Source organism: Pteronotus mesoamericanus, unplaced genomic scaffold, assembly GCF_021234165.1.
Source record: "Pteronotus mesoamericanus isolate MK-2021 breed Mesoamerican mustached bat unplaced genomic scaffold, CSHL_Meso_final contig_164, whole genome shotgun sequence".
NCBI lineage: Eukaryota > Metazoa > Chordata > Mammalia > Chiroptera > Mormoopidae > Pteronotus > Pteronotus mesoamericanus.
In genome coordinates, this window is record NW_026555065.1 from 5,233,738 (window position 1) to 5,258,681 (window position 24,944).

Consider the following 24,944-nt stretch of genomic DNA (forward strand, 5'->3'; position numbering starts at 1 on the left):
CGTTCCACACTGACCTCGGGCTCCCTCGGCCCTGCAGGTCACTCCATCTGGGCCCACGAACACCAGCAGCCCAGACGGCGAGGGTTCTGTAAGAGTCTTCCACCTGTTGACTGACAGAGAAGGCCCAAGCTTGAGGATATTATTTAGTTGGCTTCACTGAAAGGTGTTCAGAAATAATAGTCAAAAAGGAAAGAGACCAGACTTTTAATGATACTTCCCGTAAAACAGTTCAGGTTGGTGAGACAGAAAAGGGATGTGATTACAACTTAAATGAAATCGGTCACTTGCACAATCCTTTCATCATCACACAGCTAGGTTTTGATGGCAAATGATTACATCACAACACAACCAACACTTGCGGAGGGCAGTCCGGAGTCCGGTGCACTCAGACCTGAGGGGGAAGGTGCTGCACCCTGTGAGGGAACGCAGAGACCCTGGACCACAGCACGACGCCCCCACCTGCCCACCTCCTCCTGGGCTGCGGCCGGGGTCCTGTGGCTGCACCCAGGTCCCTGGGACAGGCCCTGGCTGCGGGAACAGACCTTGCTCCTGAGCTCTTCCAGGGCCCGAGGGAAGAGGCCCCTTCTACAACCAAGGACACGTGAGGGAGTTTGGGGGATGGTGGAGGTTGAAGTGGGGTCGGTATATCTAAGTAGACTTATGTACACTAAACCAGTGAAGGAGAGGTTTGGCTTTAAGAAATAAATATGTCCCCAACCCCAGAAACCAAGCTGCTGAGTAGGTTCCACAGGTGAGATACACATTTAACATTCAACCAGGGCCAGTATACTTTACTGGTTTAATTCTATTACATTTGTCATCACTAGACACTGAGTAGAATACAGTGGATAAGCAAAGGTTTCTCCACCATGGAGAGAGATTTGTGTTGCCACAAACTGTTTCTATCACCCACCCGTGTGGGAGGACTTCTGAGAAAGTTTCCTTGTCCTAGGAGCCACGTGACCCGGCGTGAGGCCCTGCCTCAGCACAGGCGCTCTGAGTGAGAAGCTACTCATGTGCCGGAGAAAGCATGGCACAAGGGAAAAGCCCTGAAGAGCACAAAAGATCAGCTTTTACAACAGGTGTGATAAGGCTACACAAATTTTTAAAATACAATTAGGCACATTTACATCATGTGTTCAAGTGCACAATTCAAATAGATCAAATCACTTTTCCAAAGAGCCTTCATGATATTCAAACATTTCTGCTTAAGTAAAATCAAGCAACAAAAATACTACAAAAATTCAAAGAGGAGATGTGTGATCTCTTAAACCAAGAGTGTTGCCTGTCTGAGGACCACTTTCCCAATACCATAGTCCAGTCTGTCACTAAATCCCATCTGGTATAAAAAGACAGCTTTTCTCCACCAACGTCAGCGCTGCCCGAGGCTCTCTTGCTGAAGCCGTAACAGCTGCCTGTTCAGAGAGACTCACGGTCTCAGTGCAAATGCTAGAAATTACAGCTGTGCACCTTCCACAGCAAAGAGCCTGGATTCACAGGTGACACAAAGCAAGGTCACAGGAGTGGTGTTAACGTATCAAATATATTGGGTCAAATTAAGTGAGGCTGTCATTTTTGTTGATCAAAAGCGGTCAAATATGACAATTTCACATGGTTCACACAATGTAATTTAACATTGTGAAGCACTTTTTTTTGGGGGGGGGGGGCTATTTTAAATACATGTTCCCCTTTTAATTCTAGTCTAGACTAGCTGTAAGACCTAAACACGACAGCAAAGGTTTTTTTCTCTGGAGTGAAAATTTATAGTAGCACCGTCCAAGAAAACTATTGATGGAAATGCTTTAGATCTGTTCAGTTACTCTGCCATGTGGCTGTTGAGTGCTTGAAATGTGGCTAGTGTGACTGAAGAACTGAGTTCTTAAAATTTACTTAATTTTAATTAAATTTGTGGCTAGTGACCACCATACTGGATAGGACAAGATTAGACATGATTTCATTTTGCTCCTAGTCATGTTAAAGTGTTTAGTGGGTGGGCGCTCCCTTCTATTTGCTAGATGGGATGCTGCCCAATTCATGAAAGCCAATCAGATCTTCAAAAAATAATCCTAAGTCTTTAGCATTTGTGGTCTGCTCTGAAAAAGTATGTGATTTAATATTATGGGATTCTAATTTCAAATTTCAACTTGAGTTAAATCTAAATAGTGCTTTTACCTAGTTTTCTTGTAAACAATTTTAAAACACATTACTAAGAAATAGAAACTACTTATTCAAAGTGAGAATATTTCCAACTTGCCCTATTTCCAACTTGCCCTATCAGGACAGGCCAATGAGTTTTTAAAAACTTGGCTCTCACTTCCTTCCATAGAAGCAGGCCCCACAGTGTTATCTGAAGAGTAGATTATGGTCAAAATAAACCCTGGAGGTCAGCATCTCAACCCCAAAAGGCCAAACAAGAATAAGGCTGAAGTGGACATGCCGTTATCCCCGGTGTTAACAGCTAATGAGGGAATCCCGTGCTGATGCAAAAAAGCAAACAAGATGTGGTTGCATCTCACTGGGTAACACTATACTATGTAGCTGAGTCACAAAATTTTTTAAACACTAAATGTGTTTGGTCTTATTTGGACTTTCTGTACTCCTTCTTCATGAAAACACACATTTAAAAAAAAAGACCTTAAGACCAAAAAGCCAACAGAGTAATTTTTGATTTTGTAGCGCAGATACCACTGAACCAACAAATTTATTTTGTTAGTGCTGATACACAGCAGTCTTGAGAGATACCAAGAGCATCAGTTCTTATCTGGTCTCCTGAAGGATGCCCTCCCAGTCATCTTTGACAAGCAAGAAGAATGATTACCAAGTAGTCACTGAAATCTCGCGGGGCATGTTACACACACACACACACACACGCACGCACGCACACACGTCTTGATTCAGAGTCAACCTGATCCCCACACACACACACACACGTGTCTTGATTCAGAGTCAACCTGATCCCCAGTACAGCTGTGAAAAGGCAGCAGGCAGTCACACCGTTCTTCACAATCAGGAACGTATCTTGCTTTCAGCATGTGAGAGTAACAAAGCATTGATGTAAATGTGCCTCAAAGTGAGAACTGAAACATTAATATAAAAAAGTCAAATAGACCTAAGTTCTTGGAACTACATACAAAAACTGAATTATTACAACTAAAGCAGCAAATCAAAATATCTGCTGAGGTTTTCTGGTAGAACTAAAAAAAAAAAAATTAGTTGGTGCCCATGTTCAATAAGTCACTACCATTGACAAAATAAAACTAAACCCAAAATAGGAAATTGAAAAGTGCACAATGAAATTAAATCTTGGATCAAGTATTTACGGAAAATTGGAAATGTTTGTCCGGTATAGTTGACAAATAATGATTTTGAGGAGGTATTAAAGTTTATCCGATCCCGCTTTGGCCTGACGCTCCACGTAAAAGAGGATGTAGGCCTTTGCCTTCACGACGGTGTCTTCATCGGTCAGTGTTACAGTACTGTCGTTGAAATGGAACCAGCGACCTTCATGTCTTGCATATGCTGTGTAATGTCCAGAACCAACCCTGTAAGGAAAAGTCAAAAGAGTAAAGAAAATCACAAAAGCATCTGTACAACCATATAATTTGTTATACATTTTAATCAGTACTATAATTGAATAAATCCTTGAGAACTGTGGTTTAAGATGATTGATTGAGCTCACATGTTTATCTTCCTCAAAAGCTACTGAAATGACAAGGAATATATCGACAATGGAAAACAGGGAAGAGTGCCATCAACAGACCAGAAACTGGAGATTTTCTAAAGCACATAAAGGCATACCCACGTGGTACTGGATTAATGGACAAACCAAATAGCTGATTAACTATCAACCTAACAAGCACAGGTCAAGGCCTATGGAGACATGGAAGACTGAGAACCAGATTTCCTATCAGAGTCTCGGGGGAAAAAACGAACTTAAGAAAGCAGTCAGGCTCCAGGAAAAGTGCCTTCCCCCACTTTGGCAGTCAAGGGCTCTTCTCTGAGGGCAGGACCCGCCCCCTCTCCCTGGAGCCCTGGAGTCAGCCCTCCTGAGCAGAACAGCCTGCACGTATGATGAGAGACCTCACAACCGTTAGAAAAACCTTTACTGTTTACCAATAATGATCAATCTCATTTATTATGATTCTGAATAAACAACCAAAAATCATCAGCCTTGAGGGGAGAAAAATAGCATGAAAGAGAAGTGCTAGGAAAAACAGTAATTAACCACTGAGGAACTGAATGCAAAAAAAAAAAAGAAACAGAAAGAACTTTAAAAATTCTAATTAGTAGTACCAATGGTTTCAAGAAGATACTGCAACCATAAAACATGAATAGGCTGTTATGAAAAAGTTATGATAAAAATGTGATCTCCACAATATAAAAATTGATGGAGGAACTAATCTTCAATTTGGATAGATGTGACCCAAATTGGTGATTTGGCAAAATAGGCCATAACAGTCCCCAGGAACAAAGAAATGGAAAGCATTAAAGAATAGTTAAAATATGTGAAAGGCCTGGGAAATTTACTATACATTTAACAAGTATTTCAGAGCAGAGAATGGAGAATGGGGTGGAACTTAAACATTTCCATTAGCTGAAGACGCCAAAGACACTAGACTAAGATTGTCCCTATCAACTATCAAGCAGGAATCTATCTGATGTTATTTCTTTTTAAAAAAATTTCTAAGATTATTTATCAGAGAGAATGATATTGATTTGTTTTTCTACTTATTGATGCATTCATTGGCCTATTCTTGCATGTGCCCTGACTGGGGATTGAACCTGCAACCTCGGAATATCAGGACGACATTCTAACCAACTGAGCTACCCAGCCAGGGCTGATGATATTTCTCAAGTTCAAAGACAGAATCCTACAACCTTCCAAAGAGAAAAAACAGGTTGCCTATAAAGAAGCAAGAACCCTGTAGTGGACTTGTTTATGACTCTATAAATGGTGAAGTCAGTAGAGCAGTGTCCACAAAGTTCTGAGGGAAAAGGATTTTCAACATGGATCATGGTTTGCACAGGTCTGAAGGTAAAACAGCCCTTCTTAAACAGACCAGAAGTCAGAAAATTTAACAAGCTTCCAGGGAAAAAAATAATTATTCAACAAAATAAAAGATGAATCTTTAAAGTACAGGACATGAAGTTATAAATAATTTTCCATTTTCCCCACTGAAACATCAAATGGCAAAGCAAGTAACTTGAGTAAAAAGAATGCTCAGAATTTTGTGAACAATGGGTTGGGTTCTGAATGCCAGGCTCAAATGACCCATGTTCCATTTTGCTTTTACGTGCCTTCTCTTCATACTTCACAACATTCTCGCAGGGATATTCTTTTACACCAAAATTGAAGGAGAATATTACTTCACTTGCTTTACTGTACATGAATCCGTTTTTTTAGGGAATCTGGGGAGGATTTCCGCTGTGCCCCCCACCGCCCACCCCAGCAAACCCGCGGGCACACTCACCCGGACCCGTGGTGCACCACCACGGCGGCGAGGTCGTACAGGCAGCTCTCGGGGCCGCTGTTCTCAGGCTACAGAACAAGGGAGAAGGCAGCCGGGACTGAGTTAGGAGCAGTGCTCAATGGCATCAGTACCTCACACCTCAATGGCCTCCACCCTGTGTCTGTGAAGATGATAACTTGACTGAATTTTAATGAGCCATCTTTTCACCATGCTAAGCAAGGTATCACCTTACCTCCAGTAAGTAGCATTTCATGTCTAGGCCTCTCAGTGGAAATTCTACATATGTGTCAACTTTGTTTCTTAAATATGCAGTCCAATGAAATCTTTTCAAATGTAAGCATAGCACCTGGATCAGAAATAAGAACAAAGATTGTAAATAAACACCTAATTTACCTTTCGATCAGAATTAACTATTTGGTTAACTGTCTCTCAAATATTTTAGGTGGCTTATCAGTTTTTCTTCTGGTCCTCAATATTGCTTTCTTCCATGCCTATAATTGTGGAACTGTGATTTGTAATTAATGGAATGTGTATTTGGTATTAGTTCTTTTTCTGGAAAATGGCGCCTAAACTTTACAATTTTCTAAGTGATGAGAAAGATAAAGTGTCTTTTGTTATGTTTATGAGGTGAAAGGTGGACCCCCCACCTCAGGAAGAGGGTCCCACCTCCTTGATCTCTGGGTAGGGAAGAGGAAGAAGTTGGATCAATTGCCAATGGCCAGTGATTTCATCAGTTATGGCTATGTAATAAAGCCTTCATAAAATCCCTAAAGGACTGCATTTGGAGAGCTTCCATGTGCCACCATGCTGGGCTCCAAGCTCCACAAGAATATCCTTTGGGACCTTCATCTGGCTGTTGATTTGTATCCTTTAATCAATCCTTGGTAATCAATCAGTAATCTAGCGAGTAAATGCACTTCCTCAGTTCTGTGAGCTGCATTAGAAAATTAAGGGAACCCCAGGAGAGGGGGCTTAGAAATCTCTGACTTACAGCCAGTCTCGACTGCAGGCATCTGAAGTCTGAAGAGAGGGCCAAGATAACCTCCAATGTGTAGCTCAGAAACATAAAGTAACAGCCTGGGCTTACGATTGGCATCTGAAGTGGAGGATGGTATTGTGGGACTGGACCCTTAACCTGCAGAATCTAATGTTATCTCTGGGTAGTGTCAGAATTGAGTTGAATTGTAAGGCACCCATCTGGTGGGCGAAGTGCCTGGTGGTGGTGTGATGGGCACCTCCCTCCCCCTTCACACACCAGAAATTGTGATTGGGGCGCATTTAAGTAAGTATACATTATCAAAGGGTTTATTAAACTTTTACTGAAAACACTAGAGACCAAGACAGAAGAGATTACCTAAAGTTACAAAAATGATTTGCTTTTCGTCAGTCATGAGCACTTTGCTCTTGAAATTGCATTATAATTTGAAACTCAACACTTACCTTGGGTAATTTTTGAATCCAAAACTTTTTAGTGGACTTTTGCTTCTTTTTGCATTTGTGGCACATATATAACTCTGTCTCATCAAGTTCTTCTAAGTCGGTAAAACTGCGAAGACAATCTAAAACGAAATTGATTTTGGCAACATTATACCAGGGAGCCTTTAATAGAGGCAGTGTACTGTAGAAAATGAGACGGAACTTTGAAGCTGAACACGCAGTCTCAAATCTCAGCTTTATTAGTTATATGTGACCATGCAAAAGCCAGCGTTTTTCAGTTATATGAGAATGATAATAATAATATTAATAATACCTACTTTGAAGAACAGCTGTAAAGGAAAAAATAATGTGTATAAAGTGTCTGGCATCATGTCTGACATCTGGTAATGATCAATTAATAACAGATGGTATTACTTTTTTTAGATGGTATTATTGTTGGGTTTGCTGTTATTAATGAATTAATCTGAATAATTCTGATAAAAATGTTTCCCTAATGAAATCAAAGTTCAAACAGCAATTTTCTCTCAAAGTTTATAAAAATAGTTAAATTTAGATCAAACATTTTCACAGTCCCAACTTACTGGAAAATAAACATAGATTACCAAAGGCTGCTTTATCGACCTTCTTGCTATACCTCCAACGAATCCTTTGTTCCAGACCCTACTTGCAATACCTTGGATAAACCACAATGCAGGGTGGATTGGGGGGGTGGGGGGGGTGTGTGTAAAGATCTGTGTAAAGGCCTTGGTAAACTGTGGCTCCAAGCCAAATCCAGCCACTTGGCTTTGTAAATAAAGTTTTGTGGGAACAAAGCCACACCCATTCCTTTATATATTGTTTGTGGCTGCTTTTAGGCTGCAACAGCAGGGCTGAGTAGCTGGGACATGGACCTTTATATGCTGTGTAAAACCTAGAATACTCATCTGGCCATTTATAGAAAAAGTTTGCCAACTCCTGATGCAATCAATAATCTATTCAGAAGTCAATATAAAATGTATGTATGATTCTGCAGAGAATTAATAATGTATTTTTTGTTTGAGAAAAATATGAATACCTTTGTACCCATCCCTCAGTTAAAGGAATGGATTCTCTCCAGGACTTGAGGAGCCTGGGTTTATGTGAATGTGCCCCTTAGAGATGTGCAGGGGAAGGCCGTGGGCCATGTTCCGGAGCCTCCTGTGTGCCTCTTCTGAATCCCAACTCCCTCTTTCTCCCTAGAAGTAGCCATTGTCAACTTTTGTGCTAATCATTTCTTTGCTTATCTTTATAGACTATACACATGTATCTTTAAACAAGATAATGTTTAGTTTGAAAAGCTGGGTAGCATGCACAAACCTAGCTCTATAAGTAAAAGCAACACTGTCTCTACTCAAGAGCTTTCCCCTCAGCCTTGGCTTCCACAACAGAGAAGTCAGAGCCCCTTTCCGGGAAGCTGGTGGGTCAAGGTCTAACAAGGCGCAAGTGTGGGCAGGGGAACCACGCATTTTTTTTTTAATTGAGGTATAACTGACATATAACATTAGCTTCAGGAGTACAATGTAATGATTTGATAATTGTGTATGTTGAACAACACCTCAGTAAGTCTAGTTAACATCCATCACCATACAGAGCTACAAAATCTTTTTTCTTGTTTCCAACTTTTAAGAGCTATTAGTAACTCTCAAATATGCAATACAGTATTATTAAGTATAGTTGCCATATTGTACATTTTATCCCCAAGACTTATTTTATAACTGCAAGTGTGTACCTTTTAACCCCTTTCACTCATTTCACCCACCCTACATCCTGCCTCTGGCAAACACCAATCTATTCTCTGTATCTATGAACTTAGGTTTTTTTGTTTTGTTTTGTTGTTTTTTTTTTTTTTTTTTTGTAGATGCCACATATAAGTGAGATCATATGGTACAGTGTTTGGCTTTCTCTTACTTATTTCACTTAGCATAACACCCTCAAGGTCCACCCATGTTGTCACAAATGGCAAGGTTTCCTTTTTGTGGCTGAGTAATATTCTTCTGTGTGCGTGTCACATTTTCTTTTTTTAACCCATATATCCATCGGCGGACACTTAGGTTGTTTCCGTACCTTGGCTATTGTAAACAATGCTGCAATGAACATGGGGATTCAGCTATCTTTTCAAATTAGTGTTTTCATATTCTTCTAATAATCTGGAAGTGAAACTTCTGGGTCATATGATGGTTCTATTTTTAGTTTTTTGAGGAACCTCCATAGTGTTTTCCATAGTGGCTACAACAATCTACACTCCCACCAGGAGAGTTCCCCTTCTCCACATTCTCAGCAACACTTATCTTTTTGATAATAGCCATTCTCACAGTGAGGTGGTTATCTCAATGTGCTTTTGATTTGCATTTCTCTGGTGATTAGTGATGCTGAGCCCCTTTTCATGTACCTGTTGTGTCTTTTGATGTCTCTTCTTTGGGAAAACGTTTATTCAGATCCTCTGCCCATTTTTTTTTTTTTTATGTTTTTGGTTTTGGTTTTGTTTTGCTACTGAGTTATATGAGTTCTTTATGCATTTTGGATCTTAACCCCTTATCAGATAATATGACTTGCAAATATTTCTCCCATTCAGTAGGCTGCCTTTTCATAATGTTGATGATCTCATTTGCTGTGCAGAAGCTTTTTGGGTTGACATAGTCTCATTTGTTTACCACCCATGTTTTCTTCTGGGAATTTATGGTTTCAGGTCTTACATTTGAATTGCCAATTCATTTTGAGTTAATTTTGATGTATGGTATAAGATAATAGTCCAGTTACATTCTTTTGCATGTGGCTGTCCAGTTTTCCCATCACTACTTGAAGAGACTGCCCTTTCCCCGTTATATTATTGGCTCCTTTTTTGTAAATTGTCCATATGTGCATGGGTTTATTTCTGGGCTCTTTATTCTGTTCCACTGATTATGCGTGTCTGCTTTTGTGCCAATACCATACTGTTTTGATTACTATAGCTTCATGGTACAGTTTGAAATCAGGCAGCAGGTTTGTTTTCCTTAAGGTTGCTTTGGTTATTTTGAGTCTTTTGTGGTTCTATACAAATTTTCTAAGTGTTTATTCTAGTTCTCTGATTGCATTCAATCTGTGGATTGCTTTGGGTAGTATGGACTATATAACAATATAAATTCTAACAGTCCATGAGAACTGAATATCCTTCCATTTATTTGTCTTCAATTTTTTTGGCAGAAAAAAATGTATTCTTTTTATTATTTTTAAACAGTTTATTTTTACTGTATTTTTTTCATTACCATTTATCTCCTTTATACCCTCTTCCACCTCCCTCCACCCCTCTTCCCCCTGTATCTTCAATTTCCTTCACCAATGTCATAGTTTTCAGTGCACAGGTCTTTCACTATGTTGGTTAAATTTATTCCCAGATATTTCATTCTTTTTAATGCAACTGTAACTAGGATTGTTTTAATTTTCTTTCCATTAGTTTATTAGTATATAGAAATGCACTAGTATTTGTACCCTGATTTTGTATTCTGCAACTTTACTGAATTCATTTAATATTTCTAAAAGATTTCTGGCAAAGTCTCTAAGAGGGTCTTATATGTATAATATCATGTCATCTGCAAACAGTAACAGGTTTACTTCTATTGGGCACCTTTTCTTTTTCTTGCCAATTGGCTAGGACTTCCAATACTAAATCTAATGAAAATGGCAAGAGTGGGCATCCTTGTCTTGTTCCTCATCTTAGAGGAAAAACTTTCAGCTTTTCACTGTTGAGTATGTTTGTGGTGGGCTTGTCATATGTGGCCTGTACACATACTTTGTGGAGGGGTAATCATAAATGGATACTGAATTTTGTCAAATGGTTTTTCTGTATCTATTGGTACCATTTTATTATTATCCTTTATTTTGTTTATGCAGTGTGTCACAAAAATTGGACTTGTGGATACTGAACCACCCTTGCATCCTTGGAATAAATCTCATCTGATCACAATAATGATCTTTTTAAGGTATTGTTGAATTTGGTTTGTAAATATTTGTTTAGGATTTGTGCATCCATGTTCATCAAAGATATTGGCCTGTGGTTTTGTTTGTTTGTTTGTTTTCTTGTAGTGTCCTTGCCTGCTTTGCGTATGAAGGTAATGATGGTCTCGTAAAGTGAGTTTGGAGGTATTTCCTCCTCTTCTATTTTGTGGAATAGCTTGAGAGAAATTGGTATTAATTCTTCTTGAATGTTGGGTAATTTCACTGTGAGCCATCTGGTTCTTGACTTCTGTTTGTTGGGAGGTTTTCAATTTCTGATTCAGTCTCCTTACTAGGAATTGTTCTGTTCTGATATTCTATTTCTTCATGATTTAGTCATGGTAGGTTGTATGTTTCTAGGAATTTATCCATTTCTTCTAGGTCATCCAGTTTGTTGGCATATAATTGTTCACAGAAGGCTTTTATGATTCTTTGTATTTCCGTGATATCAGTTGTAATGTCTCTTTCATTTCTGATTTACTTTAATCCTCTCTTCTTTTTTTCTTGGTGAGTCTAAAAGCTTGTCAACTTTATCTTTCCAAGGAGCTGGCCCTTAGTGTCAATGATCTTTTCTGTTGTCATTTTACTTTTCTTTTTTTTTTTTCTGTTTTGATCTTTGTTCCTTCCTTCCTTCTACTAACTTTGGGCTTTGTTTTTTTTCCTAGTTCCTTAAGGTGTAAAGTTAGGGTGAGATTTTTCTTGTTGTTTGAAGTAGGCATTTCTCTCTCTGAATATCCCTTTTAGAACTGCTTTGCTGCACGCCACAAGCTTTGGCATTTTGTACTTCCATTTGCATTTGTCTCAAGGTACCTTTCATTTCTTTGTTGACCCCTTGTTGTTCAGTAGCACATTGTTTAATCTCCACATACCTGTGAATTTTCCAGTTTCCTTCCCGTAATTGATTCTAGTTTCATACGACTGTTGTTGGAAAAGATGTTATGATTTCAATCTTCTTAAATTCATTGTGGTTTGTTGTGTGGCCTAACATATGATCTATCCTGAAGAAATGCTCCATGTGCTCTTAAGAATGTATATTACTGTTTTGAATGGAATGTTTGTTGTGTATGTGTCTATACAGTCCACTTGGTCTAATGAGTCGTTTAAGGTAGATGTTTATTTATGGATTTTTCTGTCTGGAAGATCTATCCATTGATATAAGCAGGGCGTTAAGATCCCCTACTATGGTATTGCTCTCTCTTTCCCCCTTTAGGTCAGTTAATATTTGCTTTATATATTTAGATGTTCCTATGCTGAGCATACATTTACAGTTTCCTCTTATTGGACTGACTCCTTTATCATTATACATAAGGGACCAAAAAAATCCTGGAATTTATTTATTAAAAATTGTGTATTTATTCTTACATGTTTAAACTTCAGTTACCATCAAAGTACTCTGCATTTGATGCAATACACCATCAAGACATTTTTTCCCACTGCTCAAAAGAGTTTCTGAACTCGCTGATCTTGATGCCTTTTAGTGCTTCTGCCTTTTTTTGTTTCACCTCTTCCCATGGGCAAAACACTTCCCTTTGAGGACTTTTTTCATCCAGGGAAACAAACAAACAAAAATGTCACTCAGGGCAAGATCAGGTGAAGAAGAGGGAGGGTGAGACATGGGGCTCATGCTGTTTTTGGTCAAAAACTGCTGAACACTCAGCACAGTCTGGGCAGGTGCACTCATACATCACCCATCATGAAATGGGCAAAGGCGTTGAAAGTCTTAAAAAAAAAAATTCACTGAACCCAAACACAGCCTCTCACAATGCCAGCTGGTACACTGATCCAGATGGGTTCGTATAACACTCACCTAGTGGGGGAAGCCTGTACTACAAGGGACCCGCCCTCTAGATGATAATTCTGGTTTTTTGGAGAGTCCCCCCTTATATAATGCCTACTTTTGTCTCTTATTACAGTCTTTGTTTTAAAGCCTGTTTAGTCTGACATAAGTATAGCTATCCCAGCTTTCTTTTGATGTCCATTTGCCTGGACTTTCTTTTTCTATCCCTTCACTTTTAGTCTCTGTGTGTTCTTACACATGAAGCAAGTCTCTTGTAGGCAGCATACAGTTGGGTCTTTTTTTTTCTTTTTAAATCCATTCAAACACTCTACGTCTTCTGATTGGAGTATTTAGTCCATTTACATTTTAATTATTGATGAGTATGTACTACTTAATACCATTTTGTTAATTGTGTTTTGGCTGTTTTGTAGCTTCTCTCTGTTCCTTTTCTTGCTCTCTTCCTTTGTGGTTTGATGACTTTCTTTAGTGGTATACTTAGATTCCTTCCTCATTATCTTCATATCCATTGTAAGTTTTACTTTCTGGTTACCATGAAACTTACATATAGCAATTTATATTTATAACAGTCTATTTTAAGTTGACAACTTAAGTTTGAATGCATTCTAAAGCTCTATATTTTTACTCCCCCACCCATGTTTTATGTTTCAAATCATATTTTACATCTTTTTATCTTGTGCATCCCTAGCTAATTATTGTTATAGCTATTTTTTTACTCCTTTTTAATAAAGATTTTATTTATTTTAGAGAGAGGGAAAGGGAGGGAAAAAGAGAGGGAGAGAAACACTGATGTGAGAAACATCAATCAGTTGCCTCTCATATGCACTCTGACTGGGGACTGAATCTGCAACCCAGGCATGTGTAGAGAATCAAACTTTCACTTTGCTGGCTGACACCCAACCAACTGAGCCACACTGTCAGGTCTATTTTTACTACTTTTATCTTTTAACTTCATATGAACTTATTATTACCTTCACCTATGAGATTATACTTTCATATGTTTTCTTGTTACTAGTTAACACCCTGTCTTTTCAGCTTAAGAAAGTCCCTTTAACATTTCTTTTAAGGCTAGTATAGTGGTGGTGAACTCCTTCAGCTTTTACTTGTCTGGAAGGCTCTCTCTCCTTCAATTCTGTATTGTATATAACTGTCAGGTAGAGTGCTCTTTGTTGTTTTTTTTTTTCCTTCCAGTACTCTGAATATATTGTGCCCCTCCCTTTTGGCCTGCAAATTTTCTGCTGAAAAATCTGATAGTCCCTATAGGGATCCCCTTATACATAAGTTGTTTTTCTCTTGCTGCTTTTAAGAGCCTCTCCTTGTCATTAACTTTTGATGTTTTAAATACCACTTGTGTCAGTGTGGGTCTCTTTGAGTTTGTCTTCTTTGGAATTCTCTGGGATTCCTGGATCTGGATATGTTTCCTTCTTCAGGTTAAGGAAGTTTTTAGCCATTATGTCTTCAACTAAGTTTTCTGTCCCTTTCTCTCTTCTCCTTCTGGGACCACTATAATGTAAATGTTAGCCCACGTGATATTATTTCATAGTCCCTTAAGCTATCTTTACTTTTTCTCTTTTTTTTTTTAGATTTTCTTTTTAGGGAGGGGGAGGGAGGAAGAGAGGGAGAGAAACATCAATGTGTGGTTGCTTCTCACCCACCCACTCCTGGGGACCTGGCCCACAATCCAGGCACATGCCCAGACTGGGAATCCGACCCTTGGTTGGCCGCCCCAGGACACCCAAACTGGGAATCAAACCAGTGACCCTTTGGTTCACAGGCCAGTGCTCAATCCACTTAGCCACATCAGCCGGGGATATCTTCACTTGTATAAATCAGAGATATTGGCCTGTAATTTTCATCAGGCCATTTTTATTTTTGCTGCTCTGACTGGGTGAATTCCTGTGCCCTGAGTTTACTAATACTTTCTTCTGATTTACCTAGTTTGGTGTTGAACCCCTCCAGTGTATTTTTCAGTTCAGTTACTTATTCTTCAGCTCTATGACTTCTATTTGGTACTCTTATATTTTCTCCTTGTTGACGTTCTCACTGTGTTCGTCCAGTCTTCTCCCAATACTGGTGAGCATTTTTCTGACCATTACTTTGAACTCTTTATCAGGTAAATTACTTATTCTTTGTTTCATTAAGGTTTTTTTCTGAGGCTTTTTTTTTCTTCCCCATTTGGAACATGTTCCTCTGTTTCTTCATTTTGCTTGACTCCATGTTGGTTTCTGACCATTAGATGAAATAGGCACCTCTTCCATTCTTGAAGGGAGTGGCCTTGTGTAGGAGATGAACCTTAACATTTAACCCTACCCAAGCTCTTAGTTGTCTCTCAAAACAACTTGTGATTATCCAAGCAGCCTATTTTATTTTTAATAACTCCCAGTAGTTGAGAGTGTGCCAAGACCTGTCAGTGCCCAAAAGGGGAGGATCTCCTTCAACTACTAGATTCAGCCTGAATAGAAGCCAGACTCTGGGGCAGCAGCTTTTAAAGAATGCAAAAATACACATAGTCCTGTGGGACTGTAAGTATTGCCCTGCTGGCCACCAGTGCCAGGTGATCTGGAGGTGATCCCCGGAGTTGAGAAAATGGAGGTTCCATATAAGCTCCTTTCTGGAAGACAACTGGAGAGCTGTAGCAGGGAGGGAAGAGTGCAAAGATGTGTACCCCAGGCTACATTCCCCGAGAGCACCTAAGTAGACCCCCTAGCTGTGTGTCAAACCTGAAGCCTGCCCCTTAGGCCAAAGGTCCAGCACACACAAATAGGCCTCTTTCAAAGAAAGATGGGTTCGGCGGGGGGAAAGGTGTTCAGCCTGATGTCTGTGCAGTGCTGTGGAGGCAGTAGTCGTCCAAGAACTATCCCATTGTTACAGACCTGTAGTCACCCTGGGAATGCAAGTCACCCTGGGCACAGCAGTTGCAAAATCCTGGACACCAGGCATGTGTTAAGAGCTCTCCTCTGAGGGAGCAGTGCTCTGGAGCGCAGAAAAGGGGAAGCAGGAAGACAGTACCCACCCTCTGATATCTCTGGAAGGATTATAGTCAGCCCTTAGATGTATGTTTAGTTAGATGTCTGCCCTTCAGGCTGTACCTGTGATGATAGTTAATAAGCTTCTTTTTACAGGAAGAGCTCCTAGGTATGTTGCCTTTTGCTGTGCCCTGAGGGTGGTAGCAGTTTAACAACTCTTTCTCTGTTCCTTACAGTGCTGTGGGACCTGCAAGTGTAAGCCCCACTGGCTATCGGAACAGGCAATGTAGAGTTGTCTCTCTGGCCACAGCCACCAAAACCAGGGTACCAGTCATGTAAAAGCTCCTGTCTGGGAGATACTGGCACTCTATCCAGAGGGAGTGGCAGAGGGAGAGCGCAAAGATGGCACCTGCCAGCCTCCATCCCCTGGGGAGTATCCAGGCAGGCCCCACCCTCAAGCAACTGCTTCAGGTTAGCAAATGAGCCTCTTTCACAAAAGGTCTTTGGCTTTTCCATCATCAGCTTCTGTGCCAACTCCTAGGGTGAGCGACTCTGTGCAGGAGCCCTTTGACAGCTCCTGCTACCTGTGGCCTCATGAACTGGGGGCTCATCTCTCAGGTACAAATTAAAAACTGCAGTGCCTAACATGGGGTTCAAACCCTTCAGTCCTCAGGGAGCAGCTCTGCGTTTTAGGTCGCTCCCAATTGTGGGTCACCCTGCTCTGGGTGAAAGGGATTTTTGTCTCAGCCTCTCCTACCCGCTTCAATGTAGTTTCCTTCTCACTTGCCTGATGTGCAGAAGTTGCTCAGCTAGTTTTTAGATTTTTTTCCAGAGGAAATTCTTCCATATTTAGCTATAGATTCAGTGTGTACATGGGAGGTGAGCTCAGCGTCTTCCTGCGTCACTATTTTACACTGGAACCCTCCCTGCCACGCATTTTTGAATATGCCCTTGCTCTCTGATCACAATACCTGGAATGTACATCCTACCTGTCTCCCTTCAACTCACTGTTCTCACTTTTTTATTTTTGAGACTTTCCCACCCTTCAGTGAACAGTGACTCCTCTCTCTTCAATTTTGTCCTAATAGAGCTGATAAATATAGCACTGCCAACCTGCAATTTTATATCAAGGATGATTCCTAGAAAAAGGCCATATACTGTTTTGACTTGGTACAGAGGAGGACAAAGGTAGGTTTACAGTTGTGAGTACATGAAAGAGTTTATTCTTTTTTTTTATAATAATCATAACCTGCATGACTTTTTTATACAAACAACTATAAATCTACTTTTGCCCACCCCTGTATTTCCTGAAGCACATCTCATACTTAACAGTGATGCTGTCTTCAGGGGTCTCCCAAGTTCCACATTTCCAGCTGTAAAGAGCACTGACTACACAACACACTGGCCGGTGTGCTGTCCCTGATCACTATGGTGCTTGTAAGTTCTAAAGCAGAAATCAGAGGAGCTTTCATCATCAAGTATGTGTTGCATCATGTAAAAAGCTGAGTCCTTGGGCCAGGGTTGGTGGGGATGAGATATGGGAAAGAAAAACAGAATTTGCCATATTTAAAAATCAGCAGGTAAACACTCAATAAACTAGGAAAAGAAGGCACCTTCTTCAACATAATAAAGACCATATATGAAAATCCCAAAGCAAATATCCTATTTGCAGTCAAAGGATGAAAAAAAGCTTTTCCCTAAGATTAGGAACATGACAAAGATGCCTCGTTTTCCACTTCTATTCAACATAGCATTGGAAGTTTTAGCCAGAGTGATTAGACAAGAAGAAGAAATAAAAGGCATCCAAATTGAAAAGAAAAAAGTAAAATTATCTCTTCACAGATTACATGAGTTTGTATGTAGAAACCCTAAAGACTAAAAAAAAACACACAACTCCCCCTGCCCCCACTAATATTAAATGAATTTGGCACAGTTGCAGGACATAAAATCATTGTTTTTATAAACTAAAAAGGAAGTTAAGATAATTCCATTTACAATAACATCAAAAATAATAAAATTCTCTAATATATTTAACCAAGCAAAAGACTAGTACCCTGAAAATTGCTGAAAGAAATCTATAAAAGCAAATGCATAGAAAGACACTCCATGTCACACAATGAGATTTATTGTTAACAGACAATACTACCCACAGCTATCCACAGGTTAAATGCAATCTCTATCAAAATACCAATGGCATTTCTTTTTTTGTAGACCTAGAAAAGCCCATTATAAAATTCATATGGCATCTCAAAGAATCTTGACTAGCCATAACAATCCTGGAAAAAAAAAATGTGCAGGACTCACAACACTTTCCTAATTTGGAAGCTTACTATAAAGTTATAGCAATCAAAACAGTGTGGCACTGGAATAAAGTCAGGCACATAGATCAGTGAAATGGAATAGAGAGCCCATAAATAAACCCTTAAATATATGGGTCACTGATTTTTGACAAGAGCAACAGGACCATTCAGAAGGCAAAGGACAGTGTTTTCAACAAATGGTGCTGGGAAAATTGGATATTCACATGCGAAAGAGTGAAGTTGGATGCTTACCTAATAATATACATAACAATGAACTCAAAATGGATCAAAGACCTAAACATAAGACATAAAACTCTTAGAAGAAAACACATAGGTAAAGCATCACAACATTCAATTTGGCAATGATTTTTTTAATATGACATCAAAAGCATAGGCAACAAAAAAAGTGAGATAAACTGGACTTTGTCAAAATTTTTAAATTTTTGTGTATCAAAGGACATGCACTAACAAGAAAGTGAAAAGTCAAGCCACAGAATGGGAGAAAAATATTTGCAATCGCATCTCTGATAAAGAATTAATAACCACAATATAGAAAGAGCTCCTACAACTTAACGACAACAAATACAGACCCCCTGACAGCAGTGCAGGACAGGAAGCTGCTTCCTACACCTTGACTTGTAAAAGGCGCTCCTGACGCTCCACATTCAGACTGGAGGGGAAAACTGCAACCTCTAATGGAGCTGCTGTATTTATGAGTATTAATAAATAAGAATGCATGGATATTTTACCTTAAAAATAAAAATTAAAACACCCGATTAAAAAATAGGCAAAGTACTTGAGTATAAAAATTAACTCAAAATGGATCAAAGACCTAAACATAAGACATAAAACTCTTAGAGAAGATACACAAATTGCCAATAGGCACAAGAAGATACTCAACTTCGTTAAGCAGTAGGAAATGCAAATTAAAACCATAATGAGATAACACTTTACACTCATTATGATGGCTATTATTTTCAAAACACAAAAAATTGAAAATAACATGTTATCCAGACCATGGAGAAATTAGAACCCTCATGCGTTGTTGGTGAGAATGAAAAATGGTGCAGCCACTGTGGAACAGAGTGACGGTTCCTCAAAAGGTCAAACTTAGAATTACCCTATGACCCAGCAATTCCACTCCTAGGTCTGTACCCAAAAGAACTGAAAGCAGAGACTCAAAGAGGAACTTGAACGTTTGTATTCATAACAGCATTATTCACAATAGCTAAATGGTGGAAACACCTGGCCCTGGATCACCCAGCTCCTTTTCTGCAAATGAAGTTTCCTCTCTCCAGCAACCTCCTAGTTTTCAGCTTCTTCCCAGCACAGAGGAGGTTTCGCCTTCCCCTAGCAATTCTTGCTTCCCAACATTTTCTTCCTTTGTATTTTCCTTCCTCCTACTTTTTTGAGAGGCTAAAACTTACAGGGTGACCACAAATGGTCCCACAGCCGATTTACACAAAAGACAAGTCTCCTTTTCATGTGAGGCCATGTGATAAACCAAAATGGAATGAAAGGCCCATTAGATGGTTCACAAACAAGCAATACAAGCTGAGCCTCGTTTTTTGAACACTCAATTTAAAAAATGGTGGCCCAGCTGCCTCTAGGAGCCCTCTTTTTGTTTTCCCACCTCTCTCTGAGGCTGCAACAGGCTCAGGAGCCCCATAACTGTTACTGTACCCCAGACAATGAAGCAGCATCACTATCACAGCTGCATCAGATCAGAAGACTGGTGTGCCCATGGGCAGCCTCTAGGGAGTTTTAATAAAGGAACATCACACACCCTACGTGAACTAATCGCGAACTACCAGTCACCTCCTCCTGGGATTTTTAAAAGCTGCTTAAGCTCTCTTGAAAACCTAATGCACATTTGTAATGGTTTCTATGAGTTTAAAAGAAATAAAGTGGAAGGTGGCGAATGGGTAGGGCAGGGGAGTGTGATGGGGGAAAACAGGAACAGCTGTAAGTGAACAATATAAATTTTTTTTTAAAATAAGCCTCACATGATCTATTTTAAAATAAGGAAGTGATGATGTACTATAGAATGGTGCCCCTGAGATCTAGATAATTTTATTAGCCAGTTTTATTAACTCAAATAAATTCACCTAAATTTATTAGGTGGGGTTTATTTATTAACCCCAATAAATTCAACTAAAAAGTGGGGGGAAAATGAAAAAAAAGAGTGCAAATAAAACTTAACTATTAAAACTGAAATAAGGGAGCAAATTGCAAAAAAAAGTTTTTTTCCTTAAAAGTTCCAACAGCTGTCCTTTTATAAAACAGTTTTTAAATCAGTTTTTAAAGAAAAAGATCATTAACCATGGTATTTCTGGACAGTGGGCTTATAAGGAAAAGATACTTACTTTCCTCTTTGCACTCTTTTTTAAATTTTCCCCAAATCTTCTTTGCAATAAAGAAAACCATTATGGAAGCACATCTGCACACATATTTAAGAGGAAGATTGCCTAGATACAAGATATCCTTGACATTCATGGATTTGACAATTGCCGTTTTAAATATTTGAAAAGTCTGACCCTGGGATGTACTATAGTTTAATATTTTGCAGCCCCACAAATATGAATTTCACCTCCAAGCTCATACATGGAAGTGAAGGAATCACATGGCCAGTGAATAATCTCTAGCAGGTACCAGCTCTTGCATCTCAGCAAAACTTTGTTGTTCTATCCTGACCTTCACATCTCTCATTAAGCATCTCAAGAAGCTGCTTAAATCTTTCATTTGTATTTCATGAAGGAAAAAAAAAATGCCATTGTAGTTTTTGAAATTCCTAAGATTCTCAAAGGTTTCAGGGCATGTATTTCACAAGTGTTGGTCTTCTACATTACATTAACTGTTAAATAGCATTCCTGTTGAGAGCAGGGAGCAAAACTGATTGTTGAAGTTATTAGATCACCCTTATGTATTATATAAATTTAATTTAGCAAAGCAGTAATTGGCAAGTATGTATAAGTTAATCCACATTTTTACTCCCCCAAAATAAATACCTAATTATAAAGGTGACACAATAGGTTAAAAATTCAAACAATAAAAAGACCAAGAAAAAATAAGCCACAGTTCCACTTCTTCCTGAATCCCATTCCCCTAAGATAATCACTGTGAACAGTGTATGCCACTCAAGCATTTAATACACATATGAATTTCTGTAATTATTCACAAATGGATTAATTCTTTATATATATTTCCATGGATAGAGTTTTACTCTACAATATTTTGTATTAATCTTTCTGTGGCCTAGTTATTCAACAAGTTTAGCTTTCTTAATTGCTACATAGTATAATTTATTGAACCAATGCCCTACTGTTGGGCATATAAATTATTTCTCATTTTTTGCAGTAACAAAGAATGCTTCAATGAATATCTTTTACATATGTTACTGTTCACATTTGCAAGTGAAATTACTATGTCTAAGAAAATGCCATTTAAAAATGATGATCGCCCTGGCTGGTATGGTTCAGTTAACTGGAGCAACGTCCTGTAAACCGAAAGGTCGCGGGTTCAGTTCCAGGTCAGGGCACATGCCTTGGTTGCAGGTTTGGTCGCCAGTTGGGGCTTGTTCAAGAGGCAATGGATCAATGTTTCTCTCCCTCTTTCTCCCTCCCTTCTATTCTCTAAAATCAGTGGCCATGTCCTCAGGCCATTGATTTTGAATAAAAAATAAATAAATAAAAATTTTAAAAAAGAAAGGATAAAAAATAAATAAAAATTTTAAAAATGGTGATCACTACCCTCCAAAATAAACTATCAATTTCTACTCCTAACACCAATATGAGAATGCTCACTTACCAAAACTTTCACTAAAAACAGATATGATCTATCTTTACCATCAACAAATTTTGATTTACACTTTCCTGAATATAAGTGAGACCTTTTTTCAGGTGTTAAATTGACCATTTGCATTTTTCCTTGTCCATATATTTTGTCCAAGTACTCTTTTTCATATATGTATTACAAATATTTGTTTCGAGTTTATCATCTCCATTTGCCATTTTTCTTGTTTGTAGTACCCATCAGCCACCTAAGCTATGCCATACACTCTCCTCTGGATGGTCTCAAGAAAGGAAGGTTGGTACTGAAGTATTTTGGGACCAGTAATAAGCAAAATGCCACAGAGGGCAGCAAGGACCTCATATGTAAGCAATTCAGGATGCGGGGACACGGCAAAGAAGAAAGGGAAGAAGCCCAAACCAACCAGTGTCTCCGGGGCTTCCGACCAAAGATCAAGTGGACTCACTGGGGTTTGTTAAATGTTAGAAAATATTTTTCAAATAAGTATCCACATGTTTATAGCAGGAAAAGTTCTTTTGTTTTTCTTTTAAACTAATGTCAATCTTACTACTGTTGTTACTGAAGAAATTTCAAAATGAAGTCAATCCGATTTAGATTTAGAATATATAGTTTAAGGCTAATTCATTTAATAATTGAATTCTCATTGATTTCCCCCAGCTGGTCAAATGATGTTTGTTTTATGATTAAGTTTGCCTGTATTCACATGCTGTAAATATAAAGAGAAAATGACCTGACATTTGATATGAAGTATATTGTGATATTCTCTTTATCTCAAATAGGCCAAAAGCAGTTCTGGAGAAACACCCTGTATGCATCTATTTTAGGGAAAAGTGGAGTGGATAAGGCTTCCTTAAATTTCTTCTGTACTCCTCTTCAAAAGAGACAATCAATACTTGCATAGTTGGGAACAAACTGAAAGCATCTATAATATGCACAGTTGCTTTGCTCTTGTTTCTTAGAGTTGTCTAGTGTCTTTGACAGTCACCTCCTGAGAGATTTCCAGAAACTGCCTGTGCAACAGTTCCACAAGCAAGATCTCTGCTGCTACTCTTAACACGCCAAATGCCACACAATGCACCTGTGATACAGAGAAGACTGCCCCGCCCTCAGCAGTAGTATTTTTATTGGAATAATTTGATTCTAGAGCAGCACTGTCCAGTAGAATTTTCTGCAATAATGGAAATGTTCTGCATCTGTGCTGTCCAGTACAGCAGCCACTAGCCATGTGGTTAGTGAACACTTGAAATATGGCTAGTGCAGGTGAACAACTGAAAATTTTAAATTTTATTTTAACTAAATTGTAATAGTCCCATACGACTGTGCAGTTTTCAACTCTAATAGATTCTTTTTTTTAAAGGAAAGATATCTGTCTACCCACCTACTTACCTATCGATCTATAACTATGACAGTACTCCCTAAAACAGCTGCACAAGAGAAAAGAATTACTTTTAGTGAACATACAATTTAGGGCAGAAATTGTTATTTGCCTTTGGTGTTCAGTTACTTAATGATAGAACACACTCTAGGTCCTCTTTTTTCTATCCAAGTTTCTCCTTTTTATGACTAATAAGGACAATTAGTCATTAGTGGTTGGTCTTTTGCCTTGACTAAAGTGGTTAATATTCATCAAGGAAAAAGGTGCGAGAGGCAACTGATCACTGTTTCTCTCTCTCTCTTTCTCCCTCCTTTCCCTTCTCTCTAAAAATAAATAAAACCTTATTAAAAAAAAGAGAGAAAGGTGGAGAATATATTATGTTTGACCTATTTTGTGCTTGACCTAGTGTATCTAGCAGGCATTCTTATTAAATAGAATATTTTTGGACAGGAAGAAACATCCAGGTTTGACTTAAGTTATAACACAAATTCATTAAAGTGATTAACAACACATTACAAACAGATGGAGCTTATAAATATATTCATGTATTCAGAGGGAAAAAAGAATTCTAGACCATTAATTTAGTATTTACCTCTTAATGAACAAACTGGTCCATTTTCTTGATTCTTAGAGCGTTTATTTCTGAACTGACTTGGAATATCTAATGAAAGATCTTAAAAGGAAATAGGAAAACAGTAGTTAAAGTTATACAACCACACTCAAAAAGTAATCGCAAAAACTGATGTATTTTTAATGTTTTACAATCAGTCTTAATTTTAAAAGGAAATGTTACAAGATCATATTTCCACATATCAAATATGTACTACAAGATCACATTTCCATATACCAAATATGTCTTACCTAGGAATGGATCAAACTTTCTAGATTCTGTCCCACATATGAGGCAGTTAACTTCATTTTGGAGAATGCCTCCGAATATAGCTGTGACAACAGTAGATGCTCCATTTCTAAAGAAAGTCACATAGGAAAACATATCAGTAAAAAACTAAAGTGAATGTGTAAAAGCTCCTACAGGTGACTCCCTCTGGGGGAATGTATATCATTTATATTTATTTAAATTACAAAATAATGCAAACACTTCAAAACTATATAGATGTATACTAAATAAAAGGTTTAAGCCATTGACTAGACTCCCCCCCAAGCTCCCTTCCAACCCACTACTTTCCCCAAAAGTAACCCACGCTGGACATTCGCCACTCCTAACCATCGGTCTTCATGACTGCCTGCACTCGGGGCAGAGAACCCTCTCCCCACAAATATACCCCTAAAAGAAGACGGAACTGCCTTATACTGGAATCCCTGCAAGGCCTCTCATCTTACATGGGGCTCTCAATTACTTTACTTTAAACAACCACCTCAGAGATAGATTTCCATTTTTCAGGTGGTCAATGGTCAGGCTTGGGGGGGGGGAAAGTAAGAAATTTAATACTTATTTAGTAATTACTGGTGGAGGTATGACTTTACAATTGAAGTGCTGAATGAATATTACTGTCAACGAGCCTTTTAAAAAACTAACTTAAAAGGATATTATAAATAATCCCTTTGTGGAGATCAAGGATAAGCCACTTTAATAAAAAAAAACAATTGTTCTAATATTGGTGAACCTCTCACTGCCTCAGCATCATCAAATGTAAAACAGGAATAACGTCTGTCTATCTCAGAATCCTGGTGTGAAGATGAAATGAGTTACGTAAACATATACAGCGCTTTTAGACAAGTGCTTACCAAAAAAAAGCCCTTTAAAGTATGTTAAGGGCTTTTTATTACCATAATAATTATGAT

General features: G+C 38.6%; 1 protein-coding gene across 2 annotated transcripts in view; it reads right to left on the bottom strand.

Moving 5' to 3' along the window:
* Window positions 1–202: 202 nt before the first annotated feature.
* The window catches only part of USP3 (ubiquitin specific peptidase 3), a 92,025-nt gene continuing 67,283 nt past the window's right edge, over window positions 203–24,944 (bottom strand). For both annotated transcript variants that reach the window (XM_054565308.1, XM_054565309.1), the window contains exons 10-15: window positions 24,003–24,109; window positions 23,734–23,814; window positions 6,912–7,030; window positions 5,704–5,817; window positions 5,472–5,539; window positions 203–3,542 (exon numbers count right to left, since the gene is read on the bottom strand). In XM_054565308.1, the coding sequence (XP_054421283.1) occupies window positions 3,377–3,542; window positions 5,472–5,539; window positions 5,704–5,817; window positions 6,912–7,030; window positions 23,734–23,814; window positions 24,003–24,109 (655 nt within the window). In that variant the 3' untranslated portion in view covers window positions 203–3,376. The remainder of the gene's footprint in view (window positions 3,543–5,471; window positions 5,540–5,703; window positions 5,818–6,911; window positions 7,031–23,733; window positions 23,815–24,002; window positions 24,110–24,944) is intronic.